The sequence below is a fragment of the Hemicordylus capensis genome, chromosome 4 (genome assembly GCF_027244095.1).
Source record: "Hemicordylus capensis ecotype Gifberg chromosome 4, rHemCap1.1.pri, whole genome shotgun sequence".
NCBI classification, from domain to species: domain Eukaryota; kingdom Metazoa; phylum Chordata; class Lepidosauria; order Squamata; family Cordylidae; genus Hemicordylus; species Hemicordylus capensis.
This window is the reverse complement of record NC_069660.1, coordinates 100,024,647-100,051,868: the sequence shown is the minus strand read 5'-3', so window position 1 is coordinate 100,051,868 and position 27,222 is coordinate 100,024,647. Positions and strand designations below refer to the sequence as shown.

The 27,222-nt window shown below is 41.4% G+C and overlaps 1 protein-coding gene across 10 annotated transcripts in view; it reads right to left on the bottom strand.

Moving 5' to 3' along the window:
* FGGY (FGGY carbohydrate kinase domain containing) overlaps positions 1-27,222 on the bottom strand; it is a 294,022-nt gene that overhangs the window by 167,017 nt on the left and 99,783 nt on the right. For all 10 annotated transcript variants that reach the window (XR_008306941.1, XR_008306940.1, XR_008306943.1 and 7 more), the window contains exon 6: positions 15,584-15,699. Coding sequence is in view for 4 of the 10 variants with exons in the window: in XM_053249281.1 (XP_053105256.1) it covers positions 15,584-15,699 (116 nt within the window). In the remaining 6 variants the exon portion in view is untranslated. The remainder of the gene's footprint in view (positions 1-15,583; positions 15,700-27,222) is intronic.

Sequence of the window (27,222 nt, the reverse complement as noted above, 5' to 3'; positions counted from 1 at the left end):
AAGAGCGGGATATAAATGTAATAATAATAATAATAGTAATAATAATAAAAACTAGACAGATGTTTGTCTTTTGTGTGTTGGTCTGTGAGTCCATGTCAGTGAGTGAGGGGGCCCAGGCAGCTTTCTTGTTATTTATTTATTTATTTGTTTGTTTGTTTATTTATTTTCTTCAATTTCTATACCGCCCTTCCAAAAATGGCTCAGGGTGGTTTACACAGAGAAATAATAAATAAATAAGATGGCTCCCTGTTCCCAAAGGGCTCACAATCTAAAAGAAACATAAGATAGACACCAGCAACAGTCACTGGAGGTACTGTGGATAGGGCCAGTTACTCTCCCCCTGCTAAATAAAGAGAATCACCACATTAAAAGCCTCTTTGCCAAGTTAGCAGGGGTGATAGATAGATAGATAGATAGATAGATAGATAGATAGATAGATAGATAGATAGATAATATAGTGAACCAAACTAGGGGAAACCCTTTTATAGGAAAGAACTCTGACAGTTTCCAAGCCCACAACCCCAGATTTCTGCTATTGAATTAAAAGGCAGTTTTTCAGCTGTATGTGGAGTGCTGGAAGGTGGGGAAAAGAAGGCAGGGAACCCGGAGTGACCCATATGTCTTAAGAGACCTGCCTGGTGATATGGTTTCCCCCACCCCGCCTTGGGCTCTCTGCCCTTGCAGCTTCCCTGTGTCAATCCTTCATCCCCAACCTAATTGGGATCTTCTTGGGCAAAATTCTCTGACAAGCTTAGCAGGGAGAAACGTCGGGGTGTGGGGGGAGTGTCTGAAGAGGCTGTAAGTGGGGCTCTGAAAAGTGGGGGTGTGAAGACAAGGGATCGGGGTGATCCTTAAGGCTTGGTTGGTAAAACTGCCCCTATTTACTTGTCACAGCAAAAAAAAAAAAAATCATGTTTGAAACTCAAAACACAGTTTTTCACATTTATTTTATATCAGAAAGTGGGTGAAACTTGTAAACAGCATGCTTATCTTGTAAGCAGCACATATTCCACCTATGTCAGTTAGTGTGGCAGAGATGAAAAGAACTCGCTCACAACTCTCTACCTCAGGGAGAAAAAATGTGTACCCAAAGTAAGTCCCACCTACATAACTGGATGATCCAGCCCTTGGCTTTGTCCTGTTTTCAATTCAAACTCTATGGTTAAGGGGCAAAAACACCACATTGCAATCCAGGTGATTATCTAATCACATGATAGTGACTACCCACATTCTAAATCCTATATAACATCGAGTGTTTAAATCCAGGGTAGATAATGTGTTGTTAAGCTATCAATCGATTGATTGATTATGTGTGGTTTTCCATATCACCCGCTACCAAAACCTCTAGGCGGTTTACAGCATAAAACAAACCAAGAATTTAACAGCTCAGGCATATAAATACCTGGTTAAAATATCCATTAAAACACCAACAAAGAAGCTTGGCTGAAGAGATGTGTCTTTAGTTGTTTCATAAAAGCCAAGAGGGATGGATCAGTTCTAATCTCAGCAGGAAGTGCATTCCACAGTCCTGGGGCAACCACAGAGAAGGCACTCTTTCTTATACACAGGCAGATGAATCTAATCACACATTGAATGTATCATCTGAACTGGCTGATAATCAATCCCATCCTTCCATTACTTCACTCCCCTGTGAAGAGGACTTCACTCCTTTCAACCCAGGGGTGGAGCCACCACTGAGCAAACGGGTTCAAAGGACCCAGGTCACCCCCCTCAGGGGCCATGCTTCGCGCACCAGACATGCCCCCCAGGCCTGATGTTAGCTGTGGGGGGCGTGGCTAACTACTCCCAGTGTCTGACATCAGATCCTAAAGCAGAGGATGGGGCTAGGGGGTCACGGCAGTAAGCAGAGTCTGGGCCACCGCTGGCCTCCCTCTGTGCCTGTTTCAACCTCTTTCAGCTTTCTCAGTACACACTAGTATTGCTTTCCGTTAGCGTAGCAGTGGGTAGGAAAAGGTTAACAGTACTCGACTGAAGCTGAGTTAGCACTTTAATAGTTCTTTGCCTTCTACAGGGAGCCAAGAGCATTTGGAGAATTCTGAAAACAGGAAGAAAGAACCGAGGGACACCATTCCAGCCAAGCACACCCCCTTTGGTCCAATAGTTAGGAAGTGGGTGACAGGGTGAGGGCCAGGAGCAGGGCAGAGCAAGGCAGTCTGGGATTGCTTATGGGCCCTTTACAGAAGATGAAAATGGGATGGGACACGTATAAACATGGTTATTAGAAACAAACTGAGATTGGTGATAATTTGCAGTGCCATTCTTGGTTTATTTCAGAAACCTTAGTTAAATTTTACCAAGATTCCGCATAACATCTGAACAGACTCACTGTGTTGAAATAAACATGATGTAAGTTCAGTTCACTTATTTCTTCCCTTGAGGATGAGAAGAAGAAAAAGTATGAGAGAGCCCAAGATTAACACTAAGTGGACATTTCTTCCTGGAAAGAAATGAATCAGGCCTGAAATTATTCAAAAGGATCCCCCACCCCCCACCACAAGCTTTTATTTTGAAGACAAATTCCAAATGAAGATTGAAAGCATACAGTGCTATCCCTGATTCAGTGCCAACAGATTTATAAAAAATTCTTTATGCTGCATCAGCTTATAGAATATGGGATATTGACAACCCCAGAAATAACTACACCATTTCTTCAACATTCTCTACTTTGGGGGAAATGCTCTTTAGAAAAACAAGCACTGCTATTCAGTGAAAAATCATTATTTGGTCCCTTAAGTAGCCCCTTAAGTAGGAGAATGAGGATGAAAATGTATCAGGCTATTTAAAAAAAAGATTGCACACTTCAGCACCTAAATCTCTTCTAGTTCATGAAAATTTAAAAGAATTGTTAATGTCTATGTTATATAAGGCCATGACACTCCTTATTTTCACCAGAAAACATAAATGCTAATATTTGCTGTATACAGGGGATTCTTTTTCTGCGTGAATCCACCTTCTTCTACTATTAAGGTTGTAGTGGGCTTACTGATGGGATCAATAAAGATCACAGAAAGTCAAGACGTAGATCTATACCCTTAAGTATGTAATTAGTAAATTCATGACATAAAGGAAAAGCCCACAATAAACATTGTTTCAGCCCTGAAAGGTTAATCCACCCTGGGAAACACAGAAGTTCATGTCTGAAGTTTAGTATTTTTGTAATTCAATCCCCACACCTTGATGTGGCAAAGATTCACAGGAGATTCTGTATGTTGCAAGAGAGGCTCTGCATCATTAAGAAGCTCACAAGCCAACTAAAAGTGAAACCAAATGTGGGTGTAAACATAAAACTATAACCACAGCTTTAGTTACCCTTTTGTATTGGTTTCAAAGGACAAGTCTTTCAAAATGTGCATCATTACAGAATATACAACGCTGCACGCATTTTCAAATGTCAATTTCTCATACTGTATATGTTTTCTGCACTCTCTATTTTCCCATGTAAAACAAAAAGTTACTACTTCAGAAGCTGCAGTAGCATCTAAAATATGAGTTACCAAATACAGATGAAGGCATGTGGGGGACACATTGAGGTGAGGCAGAGAAAAGCCCTGTGTAGATAAACAAGGCAGTGGAGAGAGGATCATACCTGCTGGCCCCTCATTTGACTTCCATTGTCAAAGTCCATGTGCATATGGTATGTGTACATCTCAATGCATGTAGATTCAGATCATGCATAGAGAGCCTGTCAACACTGGGATGGATGCGAGTAGGCCCCAGCCTGTGTAGATCAGATGCAGGGAGAGCAGGAGGAGAGCCAGCAGGAACAATCCTAACTACCACCACCATTCATTCATCTCTACACAGCTAAAAACAAGCACAGAGGTGTAAAATAGGAGGCAACTACACATCAAGTTTTGCATAATTGTCATATACAGCATGGTACAATGAGATCCATCCAATTTTCTTCTCAGCAAAGAAATCAGTGCATTCTTAGGAGTACAGTACACTTTTCTGAGAAAACCAAACAAAAAAGTGTTCCTGGTTTTCTAAAGGCAAATCTACGAGTGGACACTGGTGTCACCAGAACACAAAAATATATATGGGAGCACAGAAGAAGCAAAGTGTGCTTCTGGAGGGGTGAACTTTTCATCTTTCTTTCAATTTATCACAGCTGTCCAGCACTGAGGGGGCAAGAAGGGAAAGAACTATTTGGAGGGGCATTTGTTCCTCTCACCCTCTCTCTGGTGCTGCCTATGGCTGTAGGAGGAAACACAGGTTCACAGTTTTCTGCTTTGAACATGTATAGTCTGGTAAATCAAGGGCAACTGTGCCCCCATTGGCTGGGGGAGGGAGGATGGGACACCAAAGGAGGGAATTCAAAGGGACTGAGAGGCAAAGTGAGCCCTTATACTGTGCATGCCTCTCTTGAAGAAGAGGATACATCAGGAGATGAGGAAGGAATCGAGGAAAGTTTGATTTTGGGGTTTTCTTTTCTCAGCACTGAGTATAATATGCTGAGCTATCTATTGCTGCTATAACTATCCGGTTTTGCTGGATCTCAGATTGACAAAGGCAGAACATGAGTACCTGCCTTCCTTGAGCTGTGGTTTGTTTTGTTTGTGACATAGTGTTGTGGCGAGAAACGGACAGTGGCAGCTGTGTGTGTGTGTGTCTGTGTCTAATATTTCTTAGTGATTGCTGTGATTAGCTCTTTATCTGGACTTGAAACTAACTTGTGCTTCACGTACTGCTCCGGTCTGCTTTGCAATCTGCCTTGCAAAGTGTTGCACTCAAGTCAGAATGTGACTGAGGTTGTTCTAGTTGAGTTTATGGCTATGCTTGCTGCTGAGGGTGCTGCTGTGGCAGCTGTGGCAATGTCAGGAACTAAGGAGACATAATTGTGTGAGAGAGAGCAACCTGTGCCAATGATGTTACTGCAGCGCAGGCACTTTGGGTGGCAGTAGATTCTGGATCAATGATTCTTTTTTTGGCCATCTTTGAACTGTGCTTGAAATGTGTGTTCTGTGTTGGGAGGGACAGATTCCCTTTTACTGTGTGCTTCTAATCTGCAGTGTTTTTCAATTCAGGGTTGCAAAATGCATTGCAAATTGCAATGCAAAACTTGTGTGCATGCATTGTAAGTGCAGCTTACAATGCATGCACTCTGTATGCATTGTAAGTTCATACTTGCACTTAGAGAGCACCTTAGAGAGTGCCTTCTTGTACATGATCCCCACCGCACATTAAGGTCATCTGAGGTGGTCCGTCTCCAGTTACCACTGATACATCTAGTGGCGACTCAGAGGCGGGCCTTCTCTATAGCTGCTCATGTACTGTGAAATGCACTCCCGGCAGAAATCCGTAATCTGAATTCAGTATTGGCGTTCAGGAGAGCCTTTAAGACCTATCTGTTTGGCCTAGCCTTCCAGGGTTTATAAACTGTATTTAAACTGTAAATGTTTGGCCTGGTTTTCCAGGGTTTTAAAACTGTTTTAAATGTTTTGACTATTAATTGATTTTGATTGTTTGGAAGGGCGGTATAGAAATCAAATACATACATGCATACATACATACTTGTTCTGGCCATAGGGAACAATGAGGAAACTCAAAGCACCCCATTGTTCCCCATGGGTAGCTCCTAGGGACACCAAAGTGGGTTGTATTATAGGGCATGATGGATGCTACCTACCACCCAGCCCACAAAAGAAATGGGCAAGAAGGCAATTTTAACAATTTTTTAACCTTTCCCCAAAACACCCATAGGATCCTAGGGGGGGTTTAGGGGAAGGTTAAAAAAAAATTTAATCAGCCGCTTGCCCATTTCTTTTGTGGGTTGGGTGATAGGGAGCACCCATCATGCCCTACCATACAATCCACTTTGGTGTCCCTAGGAGCTACTGATGGGGAACAATAGGGTGTTTTGGGTTTCCCCATTGTTCCCTATGGCCGAAACACTGTAAACATTCATTTTGTGCACATCCTGGTCCTATCCATCCCTCCAGTGGCTGTTGATGGTGTCTACTTTGTATTTCTTTTTAGATTGTGAGCCCTTTGGAGACAAGCAACCATCCTATTTAAGTATTTCCCTATGTAAACAGCTTTGAGAACTTTGGTTGAAGAGTGATGTATAAATACTAGCTGGGCCAGGCCCAGAGGACCTACGCTTCTAGTTCATCACTGCCGCTTCTCCCACTGCTGCTTCCCCCCGCTCACCTGCCTGCCACCATCATGGTTTTCTTCCCGCTCTGTCTCCTCCACCACCTTCTTCCACTTGCCCTTACTGTTTTCTCTGCCTGCCAGCTGGCCAGCCAACCACCTGCCACCATCTTTTCCCCCTGCCAGGCATGCCTAAGATAGATAGATAGATAGACAGACAGATAGATAGATAGATAGATCTTAGGCATGCCTGGCAGGGGGGAAATATATATATGTCAGTACCTGATATGAGGAGGAGAATATCTTAGTAGTAGTAATGAGACATCACAATGAGACATCCTTAATACACTCCTTTAAATGCCTAAGTATAATTATTAGTGAAGATTCTCAGACACATATACATTGCTGTTTAAAGAAACAGGTATATATGTATAGTGGCTGACATTCTCCATAGCCCTCTGGTGATGGAAGGAGGGCTGTGGGTCTGCAAGGATGGCCACATATACAAGCATAAAGGGCTTTTAGAGGGAGGAGAGAGATGCAAAAAATCATTCCATTCCACTGCGCAAGAAGCTGCAGGGATGCTGCGAGGGCACTCAAAGCTCCTAGAGGAACCACAGTTCCTACTGCTGCTCAACACAGCTTCCTGCTGCGAGCACCTCCCAGGAGCCCACACATGCTGGTGGCATTCCCCCCACAAGCCCGCACATGATGGTGTGGCCATCATGTCACAGCAGCATGCACATAGCCTCCATACATGTGCAGAGACCATGTGCATGTTGCCGCTACGCATGGCTTCTGGGGCAGGAGGGGGGCACCACAGCATGAAGCTGCGTGGAGCAATGGTACAGCAGGTAAGGAACTGCTCTCCTCACTTTTAAAGGTGCCACTCACTGCTGCCCCCAGCGCCGCAGTCCACCAGGTGAATTGGTTCAGCAGCCCCACAAACTGATTCGGCTTTGAATCAGTGCTTGAACCTCAATTAGTGCACAACCTTACTCACTATATCTGCAAAGAAGTTATTAAGTTTGGGAATACAGTACACAGTACTTTTCCAGTGGAACACCACAAAACATAATACTATTATGGCAATACTTGGAATACATTATGACCGCATTGTGCACACACATGGAAGCACAAATCTTTGGGATCAGGATACCAGGGGCAAAAAGTCTTCCTGTGGCACAAAAATCTATTATCTGAGGTAAAAGGTAAAGTGTGCAATCACGTCGATTTCAACTCCTGGTACCCACATAGCCCTGTGGTTTTCTTTGGCAGAATACAAGAGGGATTTACCATTGCCTCCTCCCGCACAGTATGAGATGATGCCTTTCAGCATCTTCCGATATCGCTGCTGCCAGATATAGTACCAGCGGGGATTCGAACCGGCAACCTTCTGCTGGTTAGTCAAGCATTTCCCCACTGCATCACTTAAGGTGGTGCAGGACCTCAAAAGTAAGTCTGAAATTCCAAAACTAAAGTCAAAACTTGGACAAGGGCATTGGCTGATACTGAAGAGGAAAATTACTCTAAGTAATACCTTGAAATTAAAAGGATAAGTTTGGCATTTCCTAGCTTGTCCTTTTAATTTCAGTGGCACTACTACTTTGAGTAATTCTCCTCCTCATATCAGGTACTGACATTAATTGTTCAACACATCAGATAGATAGATAGATAGATAGATAGATAGATAGATAGATAGATAGATAGATAGATAGATATGTTCATAATTTAAGGGGAAGGGAAAAATTATCTGCATAAGGTTGTCACTTACAAGTTGTTGTACAAATCTTCCATGCTTTTCACCCTACTTGCACGATCATCACCTATCAGCTTTAATAAAGAATTTGTCCTAATTTGCAGTATGCACATTTGTTTAAAATGGAAAGCTGCTTTCCTCTGTCCTTGAAATGCACTATATAAATATTGTATTCAATCCTTAGCTTGCACTTCATACATAATTTATGTTAAAAAATTCTCTTCCATGAGGCCATCAGCCATTAGGATGCTCAAATTTCTGTTAAAACATTTATTTACTACTTATATGCATTTACAAAGAGGGAGACTTCTAAAAGGTGCACCTGGTAATCGGTAACAGGACTGAATTTAATGGGGGGGGGGTGGTCTCCAAAATGCTAAAATGTTTCAGAGTCTCATCTTATTCTCTGCTCCGCAATGCACGGGATCAGGGTCTGCAAGGCATTCACAAAGGAATTCTTACCCTCTTGCTCTAGAGCTAGGAGCCAGTAACATCACCTGTACTGAAACAGCAGAAGCCATCAATGCACTAAAGTAGCAGCTGTCCTCAGGCTCAGGCTAGGAAGAAAAGCACTAAGCAAAGGCCTTGCTTATGGTGCAGAAGGCTTGCGACTAGTATCAGCCCTTTATGATCCACCATAAGCCCAAGCTTCAAACAATGATGTTACTATGTGCAAGCTAGGCTTTCCCAAACATTAAGAAGCAAGTAAGGTTGAGCCATTCAGCACCGCTCTGCTGACCTTACCCACACTAAAGCAGCTGCTAAGAAGCACCTTTTACAGTGGTGTGATTATCTTAATTAATTGATTGATTGATTGATTGATTTGATTTCTATACCACCCTTCCAAAAATGGCTCAGGGCGGCCTGTCTATAAACTGAGATCAGCTTTCTATGGGTCTCTCTGCCATCAGAGGTGAAGCATGTGACAATTGTGGTGGCTCCTTCTCAGCTGTAGCACCCTGTTTACAGAATTCTCTCCCCAGGGAGGCTAGCCTGTTGCCAACTCAGCTATATTTTAGGTGCCCTTTTTCATTCTTTCAGGCTTTCGACTGAAGACTGTGTGACATCACTGATGCCCATTTTATTCATTGTTTTAATTTTGTAATTGTTGTTTTACCATTTGGTATTTTTTATTGCTCTTTTATTCTTGTGAGCTATTTATACTGAAAGGCAGCATAGAAATTAGATAGACAAATACTGCTCTATGCTCGGAAACAGGCATGATAAAGGCTGAGGTCAAAGTGTGGCTGTCCATTCTTAACCCCTGACTTAAACTATCCCTCAAACTTGGCCCCTCTAACACTATTGGACAATTTTCAATCTTCCTGGAAAAGGGTCGTGTGGACTAAATTGTCACTACTGGGCTTTACCCCGCACCCCATCCTACTTGCTACGAGCCATGACCAGCCAAAAACAGTCATCAAACAGAGGATAATGGACACTGAACGCCAGGATGACCTAGGCAGGGTTCCATCCTTCCTGTCATTGGAACACTTGGTTATTCTGCCTCCCCCACCGCATACCTATCACATCTAGAAATCCCAAGCCATAGAAGGGCATATACCCTTGCCCGTTGTCATGCCCTTCCCTCTACAGTACTGGAAGGCAAATTCGGAAAGATACCAATTGCAGAGAGACTTTGTCCCTGTGACACTGGGGAGGTAGAATCCACAGAACATGTACTCCTTTTTTGCCCCTTTTAAAGGATATTCGGACTACGTTTATATTTCCATTATTTCACAAGTACCCTGGCTGTTCAAACCATGACTATTCCCCATTGCTGCTCTCAATAAAGATCTGGTCTTCACATATAACACCGCCAAGTTCTGCGTGGCAGCGTATAGGATCCATCGAGCCGTGACTGCCAGGCCATTTCCCTGCATCGGTTCTGCATAGTTGCCTGTACTATATTTTAAAATGTTTTTAGTTAGATGTTTTAATTTAAATATTTTATTATAGCCACTGCTTTTTGCATTTTATATATCCCACTTTTTACATGCTTGGAATTTTAATAATTTGATAGCTATCCTCTCTTTTAAGGATAGCAGCCTTTTAATATTATATTATCGCTTTTTAGCATTAGTGTAGAAATCTAAAATAACATAGTTTTATGGTTTCATAATTTGTTTTAAATCATGCTCTACTGCTCTGTCTTATACTGGTGTTGGACCGTAATAAGATGATTGATTGATTGATGACTGATAAACAAACAAACAAAGAACTTGCTTTCTACTAGTACCATTACAGATACAGGAGGGGAAAAGATTAAACTGCCAAGGGACTTGGTACCATAGTTGCATCTGGAATACTTCTTCTTTAGTTGCTTCTCCTATTGGAGGTTAGTTATCATTAAGGCTACTTGATCTTTTAACACTGCATCTCTAAATACTAACACAGTGCTTCTGCCATACCAGTCTCTAAGGTTTCATAACCATGATGTTTTCCTTCTTCCTGCCCTCCTCCTGCCCTCGATCTTTCCATGCAATATTAGTTGGAGGAGATGATATCTCTGATGTCTCATCACATGCCCAAAATATTCCAGTTTCCTTTCTCTCATTGTTCTTAAAATTTCCATGTTTTTATTCATTCTTCACAAAACTTCTAAATTGGTGACTCTATCTACCCAGGATATTTTCAACATTCTTCTATACATCCATGTTTCAAAAGCTTTAAGCCTCTTACACATATCTTTGGTGAGCTTCCAACTTTCCATTCCATAAAGCAAGATTTGGAAAACATAACGCTTAGTCATTCTGATCCTTAAATTCAAACTAAGTCCATGGTTACATAATAATTTTTTCTTTTTAATAAAAGCACCCCTTGCTTGCTCTATTCTTGATTTTATTTCTTGTGTATTATCTCATGTATTATTTAACCTGCAACCTAAATGCTTATATGATCTTACTATGTCTAATACATTATTTCACACTACAATGTTTGGCACATCTGGCTGCCCCTTTGTAATGACCATGGCTTTAGTTTTCTTGGTATTAATGGTCAGACCACATTGTTCACTTATTTGTACTACTCTATTTAACACTGCCTGCATATCATTCTCATCATACAGTACATTAATACTGTATCATCAGCATACCTAAGATTTATTTGTTTGTTCACCCCCAACAGCAATTCCTTCCTCAACTTCATATAAAGTTTGATTAAAAATTGCTTCAGAATAGATATTAAACAAAAGAGGTGAAAGTATGCATCCTTGTCAAACACCACACTTGATATTTATAAATTATGTCAATTGATCCTCAACTCTAACCACTGCTTTTTGGTCCCATAGAGACTGCCAATTATACAAATGTCCTTGTCATCTAATCCAATTCTTTTAAATATTTCAATATATTTAATATGCTGTACCCTATCAAATGTGTTGTTATAATCACGAAAACACAGAAACATATTTATATTAACATCTCTACATCACTGAATGAAAACTTAGATATCAAAAAGTGCCTCTCTTGTTCCTAAATTATTCCTAAATCCAAACTGATTTTCACTTAAAATATCCTCACTCTTGTGATAAATCCTTGAATATATTATTCTCAAAAATATTTTAGGTTTGTGACTCATGAGACTGATAGTCTTCACATTACTTTTCTTTGGAATTGTGACAAACGTAGACTTTAACCAATCATCAGGGATAATTCCAGAGTTATACATTGAGATAAATAAATAACATAAAATGTCTATACCATGTTCATCTAATAATTTTAATATTTCAGCTGTCATCTTATCTGGACCAACTGCTTTACCTATTTTCACTAAATTCATATCCTGTTTTATTTCATCTTTCTGAATTTTAGGGCCAGAATCAGTTCTTCCAATATCAAGGTTATCCAATCTTCAAAAGGTTGTTCAACATATTTTTTCCATGTGTTTTTTGTTTTATGTCTGTTATAACACAGTTTTTATCATCTATTAAGATATTTGCACCTTTCTTTTCATATAGACCAGAAGTCTCCTTTATTTTCTTGTGTAGATTGAAAATGAAATCATCATGTTTTTGTTGCAGTTACTCTCTTAGTACACTTCTTTAAAGCACTCTTCTTTAGTTTGTTTTATTTTCTGTTGTATAAGTTTATGTAACTCCTTATATTTATTTCCATCCTGTGTCTTCCACTTCCTACGCTCTTCCATTAATTGTAAAATGTCTTCTGTCATCCATTTTTGCTTTTTCTTTGGTTACTCAGCTTTTAGATTACTTTGGCATATCCTGATCATCTATTCTTTCATATAGTTCCATTTCCAGTTGATATTACTAATTTATCTGATAGTCTTTGCTTTACTTTATGTCTAGTTTCTTCATTATTTAGATTTGTAATATCCCACCTTTCCACTGCCTTACGTTTCTGCATTTGCTTGAATTTTCCTATTAATTGATTATGATCCGAATTAACATCCACTCCTGGGTAAGCTTTTAATGAGGTCAGAGAAATCCTAAATCTCTTGTTTACTAGTACAGAATCGATTTGATTTCTAATTATTCTTTCCTGGGATATTCAATTCTATCCAATACATTCTAAAATGTATTCAAAAATTACCTACTTCATCTCTAGAAGCTTTATATATTTCATTACCAACATCAAATCATTTCCATTTATGCTGCTGTATGAAACTGTTCTAGAAACTTATTCAAAGTGTTAAAAATCAGGTGATTAAAGAACAGAGGGTTTGGTGTTTTTTTTTAAAGAATAATGTATGGTAATGTTCTCATAAATGACATATAAGCTTAGGACAGCTATTAAAAATCCATTAATGGAACAAGGGAAATTGAATAAAACTATCCAGAAAATTTTCTGGTAAATGAACATTATGGAAATCTGCTATAAGTATTGTGCCATTAGAGAGGCTAACATTCTAATTAAACTTAGGCCTTAGAAAGTTCAAAGCAACATGAGGAGTGTAACAAACTGGTGAAATAAGTGTATGCAGGTCATAAAATATGAAGTACAGCATTTTAAAGCCAATATTTATATATTTATTTTTAAATCAACACCTTACATGCAGAGACGGACCATCCAAACCAAATCACAAAGGTTGATTTCTGACAAACAAATCTACCTTCTTTCCAGCAGTAGCTCAAAAGTATTTAAGCTTGTATTTCCTAAGGACAGCAAAGCCACATCAGGGCATTCTATTCAAACTAAATGCATTTACTGTTCAAACTAAATGTATAAACTAAAGTACAGCAAACATTGAAAAAAGCAGGATGCAGTTCAAGGATTATTTGGGAAATGTATCGTTCCAAATAACAAAATAACATAACAAAATGAATACTGCTTGGGTTTATAATCTCCATTGTACTTAATCCTATATGACTGTATCTTGGAGGAGGTTTTAGTCTCCCTTCGGGAATGTGGACAAATGTAATGTAAAGTGCAAGTTTCCCCCTGCCTTTCCTTCCCACCCTAGATTTAGAACTTGCTTGGCACTGTCCTCTCTCCTAATGTAAGAATAACTTGAAGAAGGGAAATTTTCCTGTCCCATCCTTTCCCCCTCAGGAGGATCTTCCAGGATCAAGACACCAGGAAGTCCAGGTTGTTTGGGACCCATTTCTCTGTTTGGGAGCCATTTCTGTCTCTGTCTGGATGAGAGAAAACATGTCCCATGGGAGATAAACATCCTTTAGGCCTATGCTTAACAATATTCCTGGGGTGGGGCAGGGTGGGGCGACAGCAATCCAGTCCTTGAGGAACAGCAACAGCAACAGCTGGAATATTAGGAAGTTTGGGGTGAAAAGCTGAAATACTAAATACATCACTATACCCTCAGTGCCTCACATTTTGAACCTGCTGAGAAGAACAGACCTAGAACAAATTCTAACTCAGTCTGGAGGCAATGTCTGGAGCAGGGATTCTCAAACTTGGGTCCTCAGGTGTTATTGGACTTCAGCTCCCATAATCCCCAGCCTCAGTGGCCTTTGGTTGGGGATTATGGGAGTTGAAGTCCAATAACACCTGAGGACCCAAGTTTGAGAATCCCTGGGCTGGAGGAAGGTAATCAGTCCAGCTCTGTCTACTCGACAGAGGATTCAACAATTGACCTCACTCTGCCCAGCTCCTAATTAGGCACTGGAACTCCATCTCAAAAAAGCAACAATTTGATATGCAGATGACACTGGCAAGACTGGAATCTCTGAAGGCATTCAAACAAAAGCTAATGTAGTCAACAAGAGAGAGCCCCAGTAAGAAGAAAACACTAAATGGAGCACCAGCAGAAAAAGAGCACCTTGGCAATGTGTGCTGCCTTCTCCTGCCTCTGGATCAAATTCTCCCTCCAAACTTAATGTTAAACTTCCCATTGATCTCAAGAGAAATGCTGGCACTATCCTTAACTGTGATTAATACTAACCAGGGTTCTAGGGGAAGTGCGGGAGGAGAAGGGAGCACACGTTCCTGAGGTTGGCTCACAAATACTTAACCAAAGTGAAGAGGACAATATTATGATGTTTGCACCAGCCCCTGGTGAAAGAAGTAGCTAAAGCCTGTCAGACCAACACAGCAACTTTCTAAATGCTCTAGACTGATAAATTCAACCCAGGAAGAACTGTTTTCTAGATTTAGGGGGATAATATTTCAGCATTTATCAGGCCAAAGGGCTACGGATTGTAGACAATCTATCTATCTATAATTATATAAGGCATACCCATGGCTAATCCCGTGTGTGCAGCTCTCACAAGAGTCTACAAGCAGAAGCACCTGACTTGGCAGTGGAGATTCCATATGCAGATAGGGAGGAGGAGCCTGTGATCGTTAAGGTCACTTGGAATGCAACTGTTACTGGCAGGGGTCTGCGAACAGAGGGGTCATGATGGAGGAAAGAGACCCTTCAGGAGAAGGAGGCTGCAGTTGTGTGAATTAGATGAGGAAATAAAATGAACAAGTCTTTTGACTCCGGAAGGGAGAGAGAGTGAAAGAGAGAGAGAGAGAGAAGGGGAAGAAAGATAGAGGGGAAGAACGAGAGGAGGAAAGAGAAAGAGAGAAAAAGAAGGGAGAGTAGAGAGAAGGAAGAAAGGGTGAGGGATGGGCCCGGGCCTGTCAGCAGCCTGAGGGGAATGAACGGCCATGGCAGCACCTAATGGCAGCAAGAAAAGGCCCAGTCAACCACTGCTGCTGTTTGGGGCTACCATGGCCATTGGCAGATGGAGACAGGCAGGCATGGGAATGAGCTGCCTGAGGGGAATGAGCGGCCATGGTGGTGGCGGCAACAAAGAAGGGCCCGGTCAACTGCTGCTGCTGTTGCTCCTCCTCCTCCTGTGGGGAGGAGCAGGAGCAGGGTGAGGAGGTCTCTGCGGCTAGTGAATGGCAGCTTGGCCAAAAGGCACCAGCAACGCTGCAGCCACAACCAAGAAGGATAAGAGGGATAGAATAAAGGGATGGAGGAGTGACCAAGAGGGGTGAAGGGGATGGAAGCAACCAAATGGAGGAGGAAGAGAAGGAGACGTGTGGCTCAGGTGGAATGGAGAGTTCTCTGAGGTGAGGGGGGCTGTGGCAGGGGGTGAGGGGAGCAATCAAGTACTAGTGCGCAGATGTCCTGCGCGGGTTAAGCTAGTTACAACAGAAAACTTTAAGAGAATTGATTCTTTTATTAATTTCCCCCCCCCAGAATTTTCATTCACTAGCAACATGAACTTATGAAGCACCTATTCCTATGAGGGCTCCTGTTCAATTGTATCAAGTATACAATGTAAATATTTACCAATTTTTGCATATTTATCTGCAATTAGATCTTCTAATCCAATCAGTTTCCAGAAACTGTCATCCCAGCCTTTCTCTGAAGAGTATGTCCACTTACACACCAATGTACACAAAGATCTGTTGAGAAAAGACAACTGCATTATATTTCAGCATCAATCAAGGGCCATGGACATTTAATGTGAAGGCAGTTCATCTGTCCATGCCCTCTTGGCACGTACTTTAAGTTTTGAGATTGTTAAGTCTGATATTTCAGTTTCAGTTTTTTCTATAATCAGAAGAACAAAAAGTCTGAGTAGACGTAAGTGATCACTAACAATGACATCAGTAACCTCTTAAAAATTCAGTGAAATGATAATATAATGTTATCATAATCATAATGCATAACCAGGCAGTAAGCCCACATTACAAAAAAACTCAGGCAAGTGCTAAAAATTCTGAGCAACAAAAGTAGTCATAATGGTATCTCTGGATTGACACCATTACTTGGGGTTACAGATGACACCAACTCTCCAAGCAGGTTCAAACATGCAATATGGGCAAGATCCAATCCAAATTAAACGCGTTCACATTTCACTGAGATAGCACATGCTCAAATGTAATTAATAGTCTTTATGCTGCCTAGCTTGCAGGATCAGGCATGCTCTGTTTTTACATGATAAATGCAAAACAATTTCTCATTATGCAAATTCACTTCCTGGTTATTTTTAATCCACAAGGTTGGTTATACAACCCCATTTTACCACTTGTGAGTCACTCAACAGCCTGCCCACACTACTTGCGGAGGAGGGCTGGTCTGTGCCTACTAAACAATAAAAAATAGCAGTCGTGACAGTGGTCCCATTAGGAATGATGGGAATAGTGTTCACAACTGTGATTACATACTGCTTAATAGGCACAGACCATCCTGCCTCCCCAAGCAGTACAGGTGTGTTGTAGAATGGCTCACAAACAATGCATGTGCCTCTCTCTTGAACCTATGGATCTTTTCACAGTATGTCAGCTGGTGTTCTCAACACATTTCAGTAAAAGTTTTCAAACAGTTTATGAACCAACTCAATAAAACCATATTGCAGTAACTTCTAAGAAACTCAGTCTGGGTACTCCAAAGCAGTTTTAATAAGCTGATTCACAAAATACTTAAATGTTCCTTTGATAAAGATTTCTTATCAAAGCAAGTTGGAAACATCAGTTCCAGCAGATATTATTTCCATCTGTTTGAGTTCACAGCTATCTTCTTTGTTTGTTGAAAGTGCTGACCCCAGGGTAGTCTTGTCATCTGTATATATTATGGAAATCCATGAATATTTCTTAGACATGTCACAGAGGTAACATGGGCCTAACATTTTTATGTTAGTAATAGTAAACTTCTCTATAAATGAACACAATGCAAAAACTTAGTAAATGAATGTGTTTGGTAAAAGTCAATAACTGATATTATGTGAGCATTAATAGTTTGTGAGCCATTCTACAACACTTGTTAATCCATTAGGGCATTATCATAATGCATTTTTACTTAGCATCAGAAACTGGTATGATCTCAGAGATACACAAATCCTACATTGTAAAGGTATAATTAACCATGCAAATGCTTATTTATATATTAAGTTTAAGTCCCTTCACTTAACCCCCACCACTCCCAAAACAGAAACAAGATTGACATGGTTTGCTGCTTCCGTAAACAGCAGTCACTCGCAGCATCACATTTGAACACCTCAACACCCATTATATTATTACATTTATATACTGCCCCATCCAAATGGCTCTGGGTGGTGCACAGCAGCAAAAACAAAACTCGCGAATCAGTCATTTTAAAAACAATCAATACAAAACTATTTTTAAAACAGTTTAAAATCATTCACAATTAAAACATTTAAAACAGTTTTAAAACCCTGGAAGGCCAGGCCAAACAGATAGGTTTTAAGGACTCTCCTGGAGGCGAACAATGAACTCAGACTACAGATTTTTGCTGGCAGTTCATTCCTGGGGCAGCGACAGAAAAGGCCCGCCTCTGAGTCATCACCAAGCCTACCGGTGGTAACTGGAGGCAGACCTCCTCAGATGACCTTAATGTGCATTGGGGATCATGGAGAAGAAGGCGCTTTCTAAGGTAACCCAGACCTAAGCCATTCAGAGCTTTAAAGGTAATAGCACTTTGTATTTTGCCTGGAAACATATAGGCAGCCAGTGCAACTGTTTCAAAATGGGCATAATTAATATGGTCTCTCCAAGTCACCCCAGAGACCAGTCGCATTTTGAACTAATTGAAGTTTCCAAACTATGTACAAAGGCAGCCCCACATAGAGCGCATTACAGTAATCAAGCCTGGAGGTTACCAGCTGATGCACCACTGTTTTGAGGTCGTTCTCTTCAAGGAATGGACACAGCTGTCGAATCAGCCAAAGCTGGTGGAAAGCACTCCTGGCCATAGCCTTCACCTGAAATACCAGGGTGAGGCCGGGATCCAAGAGTAATCCCAAGCTGCATACCTGTTCCTTCCGGGGGGAGGGGTGTAAGCTCATCCAGCACAGACAGATCTAACTCCTCCCTCAAATTCTGAACCCCTACATGAGCGCCTCCATCTTGCTTGGATTCCATTTCAATTTGTCATCCCTCATCCAGCCCATTACTACCTGTAGGAAGGCAATTAAGGAATGATGGTGATGATGACAAGGAGAAATATATTTGATGACAAGGAGAAATATATTTGGGTGTCATCAGCATACTGATAACACCCTACACCAACTCTCCTGATGACCTCACTCAGCAGTTTCACGTAGATATTAAAAAGCACTGGTGACAGAATGCTTTTATACCTTTGGAAAATCCCTGTAGGGCTACAGCTGTGGCAAACCCCACATGAGGTATTGGTTTGATTATGCAGTCCAGGATTACCCAGTTGGTTAACGTTCATGCAGAGGTAGCATGTCTCGGAGAGAGGGTTGACACATTCATCAGAGATAATTTCTGTGGGGTGGAGGTGTACAAATTTAAAAACTTTTTTTAAAAAAGCCATGATTGGAAAGAGTGTTCTACAGTGAAGTTTTGCAGCTGTTTTTGCATTTTCCCCTAAAGCACATTTGCACAGTTCCTACTACTCCACGCAGGAGATATTGAAGCTATTCTAATGAGCAGAAAACAAGGTAACCTCTTGCATGAAGCTGTAACCCTTTTTCAAGCGGCACAGCAAACACACAAGCATTTGGTGAAGCCTCAGCAGGGAACATGAAAGACTGATGATCAACATTACAGGGTTTCCCTCTAGGCAGGCAGCCACAGCTTGCAATGTTAGTCCTCCATCCATGTCCCTGGTGGCAGCAGCCCCTTGAGTACCCAGGAGTGATCACGTGACCCAAGAAGACCACTCAGAGGGCTCCAAGCTGCAGTCCCGCTTTGCAGCTCCCTGACTGGTAGCCTCAGTTAACCCTTTCCTGACAAAGGTACTGAATTCCGTCCCTATGCCCCAAAACACCTGCTCAAAAGGCAGGGATGGAAGGAGAGAAGAGAGCAGCTGCAGCTGCCAGCACCAAAGAGCCAACATGAACACACACACAACCAAACACACAACCCAGATCCAGGAGGGAAACGGCAGATGCCCTCTGGTTCCAAATCACACTCCCACATCTGCTGCCTGAGGAAGCAGAGTCAATGGCAGGTGAGAGCAGCTGCTAAATGCCCCCACAAGTAGGTCAGGCACAAGGCACACTCCCCTCACCTCCCCCGTCTGCTTGCTCAGGATGGCATGCAGGGCTGGGCATTAACGCTGGGGAAATGGCATTAACGCTGGGGAAATGGCCACTAAGCTGGTGGCAAGGGTGATGACATGTGCCCCCTACCACCCCTGTCCAGTTGCCCTCCTGGCCACAGTGGACGGACGGGAAAGCAGGCAATGGGGAGTGTGCACCTGCCCTCCTTGCCACCCCCTTCACTCTTGCCACCCCCTTCACTCTTGCCATGGCCGCCCCCATTGCACCATCTCACCTTACAGCAGCATGGTTTGGGAAGGCAGAAGGGAGAAGCTTCCCCTTGCTGCCTCACCCTCTCCGCAGCTGTGGCTGTGGCCGCTGTGGCAGCGCCCCCCACCAGATCCCACTGTATAGAGCAGGGGTGTCAAACTGGGCCCCTACAACTCCCAACATCCCCAATAACAATGGCCAGTAGCCAAGGATGATGGGAGTTGTAGGCCAACATCTGCAGAAGGGCCACAGTTTGACATCCCTGGTATAGAGTGTGGAGAAGGTAAAAGGGGGAACACCCTTGCCACCCCTGCTGCCATAGCTAAGTGGCGACTCTGCCTCCTCCTCATTCAGCCACTACCACCCCCTGCCAGCCTCCCAAACAGGCCAGTCACTCTGCAACCCATTTTCAGTCTCTGCATGTGCACAGAGGCCATTCGTGTTACCAGGCGAGTGGCGTAGGAGGATGGGTATGTGGGGGAGGGTGTCCCCCATCACCCACCTGCCCTGATGCTGACACTTGCCACTCTTGCAGTGCCAGCTGGGTGGGTGGATGGGTGAGACAGTGAGTGGCAAAGTGTCTCCCACCACCTGCCCACCCTCATTTCCACTACTACCCTATGTATCTTGATGGTGGCTTAGATAGTGGATGGGCAGGTACAGTACAGTGCAACACCCAGGCAATTTGAGCACTTCGACTACCCCCAAAATGAGGCCCCCTGCTGCTGCTGAGTCGTCCCCCCGCTGCCACCGCAAGCCCCCCACCACCACTGCCATGAGGCCGAACCACTGGTCTTTGCAAGTATTCCAGTCACCATGTGCGTGCCTGCTCCCCCCCGCCTGCACACACAGGCAGCAGCGGGCAGAGTGAGAGTGGCCGTTGGGCTAACCCTCTACCTCAGCCACCCTTGCTCCCGCTCCACCTGCCACTGCCACGGGGGGGCTGCTCCAGCCCCCCCCATCCCCAGCCGCACACATGGTGGCTAAAATACTGGCAAAGATCCATAGTTTGGCCTCACAGCAGTGGTGTACAACCCCATGGAAGTCTTTCAAGTCCTCCTCCCACACCTTGGGGGCCATGAGCCAGTGCCCCATGATCCAGGGGTAAAAGCACCATATACACAGATTCTCTCCAGATGATCTCTCTTCAGCTTGGCCTTTAAGATCTCTCAGTGGTACATTCATTGCTGTCATAATCGAATCCATCCAACTTGCTGCCGCTTGTCCTCTTCTCTATCCTTCAACTTTCTCCAGCATTATGGACTTCTCAAGGGAGCTGGATCTTCACATATTGTGTCCAAAGTATGATCGTTTGAGCCTGTTTATTTGTGCCTTGAGTGAAAATTCTGGGTTGATTTGTTCTATGAGCCATTTGTTTGTTTTCCTGGCTGTGGTTGGCAGTCTTTTAAGTATTGGCTAAAGCTAAAATTTCAACCGGATTTTTAAAATACTATTCAGAATTATATAGAGGCAAAACAGTAGAAGATACAAAAATTGAGCAATTTCTTAGGACCAAAAATATTCCAAAACTCTCTAAGGAACATATAGAAATTATGAATGCTCCGATAACAATCATGGAAATAACAGAAGCAATAAATCAAAGCAAGGCCAATAAGGCCCCAGGACCTGATGGATTGTCAGCTTTGTACTACAAATTATTTAAAGATCAAATTTCACAGCCTTTGCAATGGACTATGAATGACATTTTGCAAAAAGGGATTTCTTCCTGGAAGTATGCAAATATTGCAGTAATCCCAAAACCGGATCAAGACTTAATGCAAGTTAATAATTACAGACCAATCTCACTTTTAAATAATGATTATAAACTTTTTGCTGCCATTTTGGCAAGAAGAATGAAGGTTATATTAAGACTTTTTATTCATGAGGATCAAGCTGGCTTCTTGCCAAAGAGACAATTGAGAGACAATGTGAGAACAGTTCTGAATGTATTGGAGTATTATGAAAAACATAATGATAAACAGATGGCGATGATTTTTTTGGATGCAGAGAAAGCTTTTGATAACGTTTCTTGGCAATTTATGTGGAGACTAGATGTAATGGGCGTTGGCATTAATTTTATTAGGACAATAAAGACAATTTATTCGGAGCAATATGCTAAGATTATTGTAAATGGGGAACTATCAGATAATTGTAAAATACAAAAAGGGACTAGACAAGGATGTCCACTTTCCCCATTGCTTTTTATATTAGTCCTAGAAGTGTTTTGTAGAAGTATTAGGGAAGATGATAAACTACAAGGCCCCAAAATTGGGAAACAAGACTACAAATTGAGAGCCTTTGCAGATGATGTTGCGTTCTTTTTAGAAAATCCAATGGACAAGATTGGAAGACTCTTGGAAAAAATACAACAATTTGGCCAATTGGCTGGATTTTACATAAACAAGGCCAAAACGAAGGTTCTGACTAAAAATATGGATCAGAAATCTAAGGACAGATTCTCTGAAATAAGTGAGTTGAAAGTGGAGAAGAAAATCAAATATCTGGGGGTCTGGCTGACAAACAACAATTCTTTGTTGTTTTCAAATAATTATGTCAAAATATGGAATACAGTGAAAATTGATTTACAAAGATGTTCTAAAATGAATTTGTCTTTAATGGGAAGAATTTATTCTTGGTGGTGGTGAAAATGAATGTCTTGCCTAAAATGTTATTTCTCTTTCAGACTATTCCTATAATCAACACTTTAATTTGGATATAACTAAGGATATAACTAAGTTTGTTTGGCAAGGGAAAAGACCAAGAATTAATTTTAAGAATTTAACAGATGCAAAGGAAAGAGGTGGTCTTACTCTACCGGACTTAAGGTTTTATTTTGATGCTGTTTGCTTGACATGGTTAAAAGAATGGATAACATTAAGAAATCCTAGAATACTTGATTTGGAAGGATTTGATAGAAGGTTTGGATGGCATTCATATCTGTGGTATGAAAAAAGTAAAACACATAAAGACTTTTTGAATCACTACTGTATGTAAGAAGGAGTCTAATGAGGGTGTGGTTAAAATATAAAAAATGGTTGGAACCTAAAACTCCGTTATGGGTATCTCCGATTGAAGCTTTAACACGTAAAGAAGTAAATATGCATTCACAATGGGCTACTTACAGGGATCTGTCATATTTTCAAGAAAATGATTGTAAGCTAAAAAGTTTAACTGGAGTACAAAATTTGGTTAGAGATTGGTTTCAGTACCACCAGTTAAATGAAATATATAAGAAGGATCTTAAAGTTGGATTTGAGGACCAGATGTCGAGATTTGAGAAGGAATTATGTGAAAATGATGAAAAATTAGTTTCTAAAATGTATAAGCTTTTACTTTTGGAGGAGACAAGAGATGAAGTGGTTAAAACGACCATGGTAAAGTGGGCTCAAGATGTGGGGTGTAATATAGAAATGGCAGCCTGGGAGAAATTATGGAAAACTGATTTAAAATTTACTGCATGTTATGCTTTAAAAGAAAATTATTATAAAATGATGTATAGATGGTATTTGACTCCAAAAAAATTGGCATTAATGTATAAAAATGTTTCAAACAAATGTTGGAAATGTGGACACTCTGAAGGTACTTTTTTCCATATGTGGTGGACCTGTAGGAAGGCCAAGGCCTATTGGGACATGATATATAAAGAATTAAAGAAAATATTTAAAATGACATTCCCTAAGAAGCCAGAATCCTTCCTGCTGGGAATAACACAAGGAGTAATTTCTACAACTAATTTAACATTTTTCATGTATGCTTCTACGGCGGCCAGAATAATATATGCACAGAAATGGAAGAGTAATGAACTGCCTTCAAAAGAAGATTGGCTGATAAAAATTTTGGAATATGCGGAGATGGCAAAACTTACAATATTGATAAGAGACCAAAATTTAGAATGCTTTAAAGAAGATTGGAAACCATTCTTGTTGTATCTAAAGAACTATTTTCCTACTATGGATCTTACAACAGGGTTTGAAATCTAGTAATAATTGCAGGTTGGGTAGATTAAAATTGTGTTTGTAAGGTTTAAATTTATGTTTTGAATTATTATTATTATAGCAAGGGTAAATTTTATAGCTGATGATTCACGAAGAGGTGTGAGCAGGAAGTCCATATTTGTTTATCTGTTGTGAATGTTAATTATAAGATTATTGTTAAAATTAATAAAAATTGAATTGAGAGGAAAAAAAGCTAAAATTTCAACCAAGTGGATTGGCCCCCCTAGTTCTGTAAGATCAGACCCACTCTAAGTGGTTATCCAAGTTAATGGGAAAACTTTGTCTTCTAGTTATCAAATACCAAGAAGAGAGAAGTAAACTCCCGATCTGTATTAGGAATTGGTGGGTCACCTCAATTTTAGCTCCAACTAGTTATTTTTATAACTGGACATGTCCAACCCATCGGAGAGCCTTCACCTTAGCTCGTTATAATTTTTTTCCATCAGCTTGGCTGGAGAGGTGAAGTAAAAATACACCCTTTCACCTGCAAAAGTGTTCTTGTGGATCAGATGAAGTTGAAAACTTGGCTCATATTTTACTTCATTGTAAATTTTATAGCACTTTGAGTAGCAAATTGATTTTACCTCTTTTAGAGAACTTACAGGGAAGACCAATGGATTTTATGTAACCTAACTTCTTCAGAAAAGACTGTATTTGTTACTTCTTATGTTGCTAAATGTTGTGCCATTACATACAAGATTTGTCAAGCAATGACAAAGCCCCCCACCTCCCCATCAGTTAGGTAAGGATACATCTCTGATTTGGGTAAACTTTCTCTACCTAAATGTAACTGTGATATCTGACAGACTGTACCAAGTGCATGAAACATTAACCTTGTACCATTATTTTATTTTATTTTATTTTATTTATCAAATTTGTACACCGCCCCAAACTTTCGTCTCTGGGTGGTTAACAATAGCATAAAACCAGTTAAAAACATATACAAAAAACTTAAAAACAATTTAACAATTTAAAAATAAACCAGAGATTAAAACTCCAAAAATTTTTAGGAAGCTGAGAAAGCTTGGGTGAAAAGATGGGTTTTAAGGTGTTTTTTGAAAATTGCCAGAGACGGAGAGGATCATATCCAAGCAGGGAGCACATTCCACAATCTTGGGGCAGCGACTGAGAAGGCCCGTCTCTGTGTAGCTACCAAATGAGTTGGCAGTAACTGGAGACGGACCTCCTCAGATGACCTCAATGGGTGGTAGGGCTCATAGTGAAGAAGACGCTCTCTTAGATACCCAGGGCCTAAGCCGTTTAGGGCTTTATAAGTTATAACTAGCACTTTGTATTTTTTCCACTAACCTATTGGGAGCCAGTGTAGCTCCATCAGTAAAGGAGTAACATGGTCTCTCCGAGATGACCCAGAGACCAAACTGGCTGCCACATTCTGAACCAACTGAAGTTTCCGGACTACGTACAAAGGCAGCCCCACGTACAGTGCATTACAGAAGTCAAGTCTGGAGGTTACCAACAGATGTACCACTGCTTTGAGGTCACTGATCTCAAGAAACAGGCGCAGCTGGTGTATCAGCCAGAGCTGATAGAGCACCCCTGGCCACCGCCTCAACCTGAGATACCAGGGAGAGGTGTGGATCCAGAAGTTCTCCCAGACTGCGAACCTGTTCCTTTTGGGGAAGTGTGATCCCATCTAGAACAGATAGATCAAAATCATCTCTAGAGTTCTGACCCCGCACAATAAGTACCTCTGTCTTATCTGGATTAAGCTTCAGTTTATTCTCCCTCATCCAGCCCATTACTGCTTCCAGGCAGGCATTTAGGGAGGATATGCCAGCTCCTGAAGAAGTTGACATGGAAAAGGAGATCTGGGTATCATCAGCATACTGGTAACACCCAGCTCCAAATTCCCTGATGATCTCTCCCAACGGTTTCATGTAGATGTTAAAACGCATTGGAGAAAGTACAGAGCCTTGAGGGACACCATACTTAAGCTCGGATTTTGAAGAGAAACAGTTTCCAATTGACACCATCTGGAATCTATCCGAGAGGTAGTAGTGGAACCACTGTAAAATAGTGCCTCCCACCCCCAACACCCTCAGATGTTGCAGAAGGATACTATAGTCAATAGTATTGAAAGCCACCGAGAGGTCCAAAAGAATCAACAGAGTCACACTTCCTCTGTCAATTACCAATTGGAGATCATCCATCAGGCCGACCAAGGCAGTCTCCACCCCATAGCCCACCCGAAAATCAGTTTGAAATGGGTCTAGATAATCAGTTTCCTCCAAGACCGCTTGGAGCTGAGAGGCCACCACCCTCTCAATTACCTTGCCCAGCCATGGGATGTTGGAAACAGGCCTATAATTGCTCAACTCCAAGGGATCTAATGCAGGCTTCTTTAGAAGAGGTCTAATGATTGCCTCCTTAAGACAAGGAGGCATTCTGCCCTCCCTCAGAGAAGCTGAAAACTGGTCAAGTACTGTCATAAAGATATTGATTGAAAGTCCTTGCAGGAGAGGAGACTAACCAGAAGTCTCTTCCAAGACTAACCAGAAGACTGAATACAGGAATGTTTGACAAAAGGTAAAACAAACTGGTCATGGAGCTATTGTTTAAGCTTTTACAGTGCTTAAGCCACCTCAGAGGGCATACCAGAAGTACAACATGTTTGAGGCGGGAAACTTCACAAGCCCAGTGAATAAATCAAAATAATCAGAATAAAAATAATAGGGTAAAATATTTTTAAGGAAGAAGGAAGCTTCTAAGTTCCGTTAGGTATGGCGGGGGGAATGTGCAGTATGTGGTGAAGTTTCAGAAACAAAAGAAACCATTGGTAGAAGCTAGGGCTTACAGCACACAGAATGGCTGCGTAACAAAATATACTAAGAGCTGCTTCAACACAGACATATAGAAATAGCAATATGATGCCCCACCCACCCAAATGTTCTATCCATTCTCAGACAGAACATAGCACATGTAAACCCTCAGGCAATACTTTGTTTTAAATAGAACTGGGAGTTGCTGCTGTGGCAACCTTAAGAGACCCACAGGTCATCAGATGGAAGGACATGAAAACAAGCAACTATTCCCTCCAGCATTATGATTAATGGCAAACATATTGGCTGACATCCTGAAACAAAGCAAAAGTGCTATGTGAGAAACTCCAGTGGTGATGAAGACTAATATAACACAGGGACTCTGTGCCGGGTGGGGCGGTGGGGGAGGATTTAGATAACCTTCCCTTCTGCCTGGAACCCCTCTGGCCACCTGAAGTATGTCCCTGAGGGCTGTACAACTCTAACAACATATATTTCTGGAGTAGTACAGAACACATTTCGGGAAACAGAATCATCAAAATTGCTCCTACTACTTGCTAATTGAGCAAAGAGGCACCTTTTAAAGTGGTGAACAAAATAAGGACAGCTTTACTGCTAGAATTCCTTACCACTCAGGAAGATAGATATACAATACAAAATTATGTACGCAACAAATGTGTGTGGTGTGGTCATCTTCTGGATTTATAAGTTTCAGCATAATTATTTCTAATCGGTGAAAATACCTATAACTGTAGAGTTAGAGCTTAGCCTAAAATAAAGTATAATCATGCGATTAAATGTGCAAGATTTAAAGATAGAAATATTGAGGGTGGGGGCAGGGTCTGTAAGAACAAAAGAATACCTTTGCCTCTTGTCCTTTAGCTACTACCACGGATTTTTTAGAAGTTTAAT